Source organism: Syngnathus floridae, chromosome 2 (assembly GCF_059516105.1).
Source record: "Syngnathus floridae isolate MCC-2025c chromosome 2, RoL_Sflo_1.0, whole genome shotgun sequence".
Lineage (NCBI taxonomy): Eukaryota > Metazoa > Chordata > Actinopteri > Syngnathiformes > Syngnathidae > Syngnathus > Syngnathus floridae.
Window position 1 is genome coordinate 17,920,709 of NC_142414.1, and position 8,034 is coordinate 17,928,742.

The 8,034-nt window shown below is 37.5% G+C and overlaps 1 protein-coding gene across 2 annotated transcripts; it reads right to left on the reverse strand.

Annotated features, from left to right (window-relative positions):
• LOC148402319 (mitochondrial carrier homolog 1-like) lies at window positions 1–4,754 on the reverse strand. Of its 2 annotated transcripts, none has more exons than XM_088369531.1 (13): window positions 4,563–4,754; window positions 3,857–3,941; window positions 3,502–3,608; window positions 3,330–3,389; window positions 3,133–3,190; window positions 2,965–3,016; window positions 2,708–2,767; window positions 2,527–2,620; window positions 2,105–2,152; window positions 1,954–2,021; window positions 1,272–1,347; window positions 1,086–1,200; window positions 1–963 (listed from the first exon to the last, which is right to left on the reverse strand). In XM_088369531.1, exons 1-12 carry the CDS (start codon window positions 4,707–4,709, stop codon window positions 1,135–1,137), a joined length of 921 nt encoding a protein of 306 aa, XP_088225657.1. In that variant the 5' UTR covers window positions 4,710–4,754; the 3' UTR covers window positions 1–963; window positions 1,086–1,134. The 2 variants fall into 2 exon arrangements, with proteins under 2 accessions (XP_088225657.1, XP_088225656.1); XM_088369530.1 differs by having other exon boundaries at window positions 3,330–3,392.
• Between the last annotated feature and the right edge of the window lie 3,280 nt (window positions 4,755–8,034).

Below are 8,034 nucleotides of genomic sequence, written 5' to 3' on the forward strand. Positions count from 1 at the left end.
TTTTGGTCAGGAGCTCTTTATTTCATTTCTGAATAAACTGTCACAACTACACTTTTATTTTGGCAAAGTGTGGCATTTGATCAGAACATTAAACAATCTCACACAACCCTTTCAAATCCTAACCCCATTACACAAGATGCACAAATAACAACACTGGTCAACAAATCTTTACATTTTTTTAAAAAAATCAGAGATGCAAGTGAAGTTTTCTAGATTTTTTTTGAGGGGGGGGCGCTGATTCTGAATCTGCTCTCATTTTCCTTCTCTGGTACATCAGGTTTCCATATTAAAATAACAGTAATACAGGAATGTATTTATTAATCTCTCTGAATTAAGAGTTACAGTTAGCAACAGAAAGATTTTTTTTTCTTTCTGAAACATCAGCGCTACAAATTACAACACATGGTAAAATCTGTATCGTGCAAGCTTTGTAGGCCAAAAATATGTTTGCAATCACAAAATCATCTCTGATTAAAATTTTCTGTCGTGTTGTTGGATCAGGCAAATAGTTCAATATGCTCAGCACATTTTGTTCAAAGTCACTCAGGTAAATGATCACATTTTATATTTGTTCTTCTACAAAATATGGAAAATGTGGGTGGTTCTCGAGGGACAGTTTTTTGCTTCCTGAGGACTGTGGAGGTAGCATTTAAGCACTTAAGCATTTTACCAAATTGAATCAGATGGACTCAAAGGACGCCTGTCTTACTAAACTAGTTGAAATTGACACATTAACAAGAGGCTCGTGAACATATACTAAATTAAAAATAAAAAAATGTAAAAAACAGAAACAACCATCTATCCATTGTGTATGACTCCTGCTTATTCTTACTAGCATGTAGTATTTTTGGGAATGTGGGAGGAAGCTGGAATACCTGGAGAAAACCCAGGAAAGCACAGGGACAACATGCAAACTCCGAGCTCAGAACTGCGACTTATGTGCCAGCCATTCGTCCACCGTCCCTTCAAAAGAAAAAAACAAAGTATCAATAAATTTTAATTTTTTTTTTATCCTATTCTATTCTTGGTGACATTTCATATGTTTAAAACCAGCAAACATTTTGAATATCACTTAGAATATTTACAATAATGACGGTCCAATTCATGGTGATGATGATGATGGTGATGATGACATCACTCGCAGATGGAGGTGACTGGCACGCGGCGAGAGAAGAAGCTGGATCCTCTGAACAGGAGTCCCTGAACACAAGGAACTTGATTTCAAATGCAAGCGACTCAGTATGGAAAGATGATAATAACAGAATGAATACCCTGCGGCTGAGGTAATTCCAACAGTGCAGCCAGGACATGAAGATGGGCGAGTGCGGAGGAAGACCTGCAGTCAAACTGACAACAACAAAAATAACATACAGTACTTTCATTCATTTCACGCTGGATTTAAAAAGTACCGTGTACTTCAAAAGTCTGCCAACTGTTATACAATCATTTGTGAATGATTGTTTAAAAAAAGATGAATGACTGAATAATAATAATTTGGTTGAATGTTTACCACACAACACTTACCAAGATGTTTTTTTAAACTGATATAAACTGATAAGACTAATAAACACTAAACTAAAATGTAGCATTTTCAGGTGGGGGATGAAACTAAAAAAAAATAATCAACCCAGTACAAAAAGTGAAACTGACTAAATTTAAAAAAATAATAATCCTAAAAGAACTCAATACAAAATAAAAACTATTAGAACTATTGGAATAAAATTACATTTGGAATATTGGAATACAAAAGGGTGCGCAGACTTGTTATATTGACTGCATCATTGCTTAAGTCCATGTTGTCACAACTTGTGCACTTGTTTATGTGCAATTTGGGTTATATATTAGCATCAAATTGAAATTTGGCCAGACAATAGAAAAATCAGCACAAATACAGCCAATGCACATAATTCCATATTCATGTTTTGCTGTCTTTTGTTTTCATGAGTGACTCACCCACAATTGTTGACTGCCATAATGTCAGCCACCAGCATAAACGGATATGTCAGCATGCTCACTGTGAACTAGGGGTAGAAATAAAATCACCACCTGTTGACTTTGCGTCACAGGGCAAACACGATGTGTTATGTAGCATCGTTCAACTTACACCCATCACAAACTTTGTGTAACTTCTCACCGCCGAGGCCTGGTTTAACTGCAGAAACACAACCACAAAGAATGGGAATAGCGCATGTGCTTTTTTTTTTATGTGAGAAATATACTGACGATAGAATCTTTTAAAGAGGAATTCGTTATTTTCATGCATGGGTCTGTAATGTGTCTGAATCATTTATAGGCCATTATGCATCACCGATCACAAAGGTACTATAAAACCCAGCACACACTACTATGACATCCTCCACTCTTGATGCTACACAACAGCGACAAACTGTCCCGTGTGGCTCTCAGCCTCACTTTAGGATCATTTGGCGAGCTGTGATAAAAACACACTCGACGTTGATTTGTCGTTTCCGTGAAAGCCAATCCCGAGTGATGACTCTTTAGCGCACGCGAAGAGAATAAACTTACACTGTCGTCAACGGCGTAGGTGTTAATAAAGTGCGCCAGCAGATTGCAACACCACAAGAGGAGGACCTCGCCCAGCACATGAGGCATTAAACCACTGCAGACACAACAAGCCACACAGTGGTCAAATTCACGCCGTTCACTAGACGCATCCTCGCGGTGAAATCTACCAAAGATGTCTTACACGTAGAATCCAGCGACTCCTTCTTCTTGAAAAATCCTGCCGATACTACTGAGAATTCCACTGTCAACATAATAGAAAATTCACATTAACGGCTTTCAATTGCCTGCTATTAGTAGTTTCCTCCAAGGGACAGATGATCTTGAATTGTAATCCAAGTGTGATTTCTTTTTCCTCAATATTGCTACGAGTTACATGTGATTCCAAGTGACAACTGTGCAGAATGAAATTTCACAAGATGGACATTATCCAAGCCCTACCTGTATTTGACTTCTCTGCCAACAAACTGGGCCATACAACGCACTGACATAACTGTCAAAGGAAAAGAGAGTCTTCAGGCAAGAGCTTCACATAAGTCATGCACATCATTTCACAAAAACACATTAAAATAGGATAGAAACATGTAGAAAATCATTTGTACGTCTTACCGTGAAATGGATGCGTGGCTATTCTGGATAGGCACTGGATGAACATCTCGTGAGAGGTCTACACCGAGCAGAAAGAGACCAAATGTTGGGCAAATGTTCAAACAAGCAGTGCCAAGCAAAGATACCATTTGCAGCAAACCAAAATTAGCATTTCTTTCTTTGGTTTTCACCATTTTACGAACTCTTTTCCACCTTACCTCTCTCATGACTTTCCTAAGAGGGGTTTGCTTGTTCTCCTTGTTGGGTTCAAGCTCCGTCTGCTCAAGGAGAAGAATAAGAAGACAACATGCATGCACGCACGCTCACACATAGGCGGGCATATTCCGTGGATTGCTCGAACAAAATGAGGTGATTCGGGTTCTCTTTTACCTTTTTAGCTTTGGTCCTGATTACAGTGGCGATGGCAATGGAAGCAATACGTGGTGACAGACCACGAAAGAGTCCCCTCTTTCCATCCACCTTAACAATGTGCTGCGCTGCAAACACGACACATTTATTGCACGCTGCCGAGAACTTTACGTACATCAAATGGCTACAGTACCTTGAAAAAGTAACTTAGTTACTTCATCAATTATTTAACTTCAAAACTAACTTAATTTCTTGATTATTTCACATTGTGGTAGTGTTTTTTAAACTAGATAACACTTTGTCAAGGGCACCGAGTGCAATGTATGTTAATATTTTCTTTCGCTGACACAAAGTGAAGATACGTCATTCCACTCACCATAAGAGAAGAAGCCAGGCAGGTATAGAACTCTTCTTCCGAACATAGTAGTGCCAACGGTTGGCGGAAGAGGTTCATGTCCTACCTGAAAAGAAACAATACAGACGATAGTTGTATGTTACCATCACACTATTCAGAAACAGAAATTTATACTATTTTGGATCACATGCACACTGGTCTGACTGATGTATTGACCTCATTTGTATATAGCCCAAATGCAAATAAAATTATATCCCATTATTTGATTAATCGATAGAACAGTCCAAAAAAAAAAATGTGTACCAATATCTGTATCAGCACATCTTCACTGCATGTCTATCATTCTTTAAACTTGGGATAATTTGATGCCAGCATTAGCATATTTACATGATTCGGCACAGTTTCCATGTTCAAAAAGAATAGGAGCAGTTACTCAAAACAACTAATCTTACCAATTAGTATCAAAATTGTTTTAATTTATAGGAATAAAATACAGTGTTTGATTATTTATATACAATACTGAACACTAAATGAATGGACAAAAAAGTGAAAGCACGTCATAAAGCTCACACTGTTCTTGTCCCTCGATCGATTTTACTATAGAAAAATCACGTTTTATAAGGTTAAAAGTGAGGTGGTGCCATTTGAATAAAAAAAACAGCTGAACAGCTGAGCCAGGCGGATCACGTGACTGACTCGTTAGCATAGCTCCATCGGCTAACGATACCTGTATGAGCAACTTCACATAAAACAGTGGGTGTAACGCGGCCGTCATCCCCGCTCCAAGCAGCAGAACCGAAACATCCATATCCACGCCAGTCGGGGTCGCATCCTGCTCCACATCGTCTGTCTGTCTGTTTGCTTGCGAAAGCATCGTTAGCTAGCTTGTCCCCGGAGAAGTGGACGGAAGTAGACGGAAGTAGTCAGAAATTGGTAATCACTTCCGTTTTGACGACCCCAAATATTGCGTAATACTGAGCTAAAATTACACTATTTTCCCCCCTGCAACCAAAAATATTATTATTATTATTACTATTATTATTATTATTATTATTATTATTATTATTATTATTATTATTATTATTATTATTATTATTATTATTATTATTATTATTTAGCCAACTTTCACCCTACTCCTTCCTTGCTCATTTCACCATTATTCAAATCCTTCAAACTTCAAACTGAACATCTTGGGAACTATTTTTAGTTCCCAAATCCTTTTTATTTTTTTATAGTAAAACTTCCAAATTAAATGCGTTGACATTTGTTACCTCGCCCCACTCATACAACTCATTCCAACTTCAAACTGTTAAGGTCATATAGAGCGTCTTGGGAACAGTTTACATATTTCAGTTAATCCCATATTCCGCAAAATCCACACAGTACAGTAAAATTCCCAAATTAATTTTACCTCCGCCATTCACGTTTTCTTGAACAATTCAAAACATCCTGACTTTAACCTTTTCAGCTCATTAAGCACATAAACCTCATCATTTTTTCACATCCCATTAAAAACATAAATAATGAAATAGAATATGTACTTATATATATTTAACAGTATGATTAAAAGCAAATGTGATGATCGGCATAAAGGACAGATAAAGCCGTTTGCAGACAGTTGACTCATTTTGAATCAAAGCTGATCCACTCTGGAAGTGGACCATTCATCTGGCACAAAAGTGAAAATGTCAAAACACTTCCGTTAACATTTTATTGTTTATGCACATCAGCAATTGATTCACAGCAAATCAAAATCACCTCCCATGTCATCCTAGAGTCTCGTTCTCCATATGCAGTGTGGTAGTGATGAACCTGATAGAAAGTGATTACAATTACAGTGATTGGTGGAAGGAGAAGAGCTCTCAACACCAGCACACATATTCACATTAGCATAAGAATTTCACTTTGTATTACAACTAACAGCCTTGACTGATTTTTTACAAAGGCCTACCAGAACTGAAATGGATTTGGAGTTAATCAAAAGCACTTTAAATGATGACAGGGGTCTGCTGGCTCCAATTTGCCATGTTCGAATGAGATTTGTTAATTATGAACGCAGCCACATTAACAGGTATGATGGTGTGCACATTTGCATCTTTCTCTAGTTTTACTTGCCCTCTTTGAAAGCTTTTGTTTTTCTTTTCACTTGAGTTGAAAAAAACGATAGGTCACATGTATGTATGAGGAAAAAGTTTTGAAATGATATACTTTTATATATATTTTTTTTGTATCACAAAAAGCTGCCATTTGAACATTTTATATCCTCTGTAAAATGAGACACAAATATTTCCATGAACTGTTTTGTTGAAGGCATCTATTTCACATGAATGGACAGGAAATTGAAATGCTTCAACCAGTGTAAACAAGAAACGAACTGAAAAATGTGATTTATTTCATCTCACGTTGATGACATGTTTTATGGGCAGGGGTTGCCAACTAGCACCACATACGAAGCCTGCGGGCCTGTTCCAAAAGTACCTCAACATCGATGGGGGCATTGTGTGTGTGTGTTTTTTAATATATATAAAATGTAAATAATGGAAGAGCTGTATAGGAATAAAGTGTTGCATATTTTCAACTCAACTTAATTCGTACAGCACTTTCACAACAACCATAGCGTAATAATAATAATATCATACGAATAAACCCAAAAAGTAGCTTTCAACTTGAAAAATGTTGGTGGCCCCAGTTTTTACGGTATTCAATGACGTGTGTCATTTTGCATCACAAATGCTTCTGTGTCCATCCCAAGGACACAGACGCCATCAAGGAACTAGACAAATGTTTCATGCTACTGAGATTAAAACTGATTTAGTCATTCAAATCTAATCTGTCCACATTGATAAGCACGCAATAGATTAAACATTTTCAAATGTGTATCTGTAATCAATCGTCTTAGTCACAAGCTTGGATGTCTCATTTCATCATCTGAGCTGCAATCATCTCGGCCATTATGCTTTTCATGCAATTGCTTATCACATGTTTTGAAATGTTCCTTTCATGTCCAACAGGACGGCTGATGAGACTCTGCTTCTGATGGTGTGCAATCAACGGTGCCACACGCTCGAGGACGTGTGTTAGCTTGTCAAGGTGCCCTCGTCTTGGCTTGTTCTAAGGAGCAACAGCCAAAGCCGACGGGAATCATCAATCCATTGATTATGTGTTTTACCAACAATTTCAGCGAGGGTTTCTGGCCTTAATCCAGGGATATTCCTAAGGAGTGTCTTAGCATCCATGATTTAAGTGCAAAGGTGATCTACCAGTCTAAATGCGATACTTGCTTGGTCTGCAGGATCAGACATGAGACTTCCGTATGAGAACATCCATTTGAATCTAATCCATACAAAAGCCTCATGTTCACTTCTTGTGCTGTGATCTATCCCTCAATTTTATGGAAATACATTGGGAACTGTTTGAGAGCTGCAGAGATCAGCCAAGTCCTAAATCAAAAGGTCTCACCATTTCTCCAGGTAGATATAAATATCATTTCATTTGCTAGGAGATGAAGGTTAATGTGTGATGGATTAGAGCAGGAAGGGATAGTTCCATCTTCCATTTATATACAAAAGGCATTGTTGATGTGTCACTGTTAGTATATTTCTCCCTGATTTCAGAAAAGATCTTCATTTATTTTCCCTGCAAACAGGTTTTAACAATATTTAAAAAATATATATTTTAAGATTAACCTAATAGCTTGCACAAATACTGTGTTTGTGTGCGTGTGTGTGTTTTGGATTGATTTATAACCACTAATCGTTGTGAAAACATTCTTATTCTTATTCTTATATTGAGGATAAGCGGTTCAGTATATGGATGGATTTATTATTAACGAATGGACGGAAAGATAATAGCAGCGATAATGACCATGATAAAAAATGATGACAATGCTGATCTGATCGGCAGGGGGCAGCAGTGCTCTATCCAATAAACTGCACTTTCATGACAATCTGATGACAGCTGGCAGGCTGGAACATCATGTTCCAAATGTTGTGCATGTGCTGCACAAGGATCACGGTAGTGCATATATGATCCTTCCAAATTACCACGCCCTTTATTTCATTTTGAACTGTTTCGGGAAATAATACTGAATAGGGTAATGCTGGATTTATGCATCTTAAGAAAAAAAATCACGAGTTATGTATTTTCTAGCCCCCCTCGATAGAGAAGTTTGGCTTCATTTGTTTCCGCAATAACCTTTT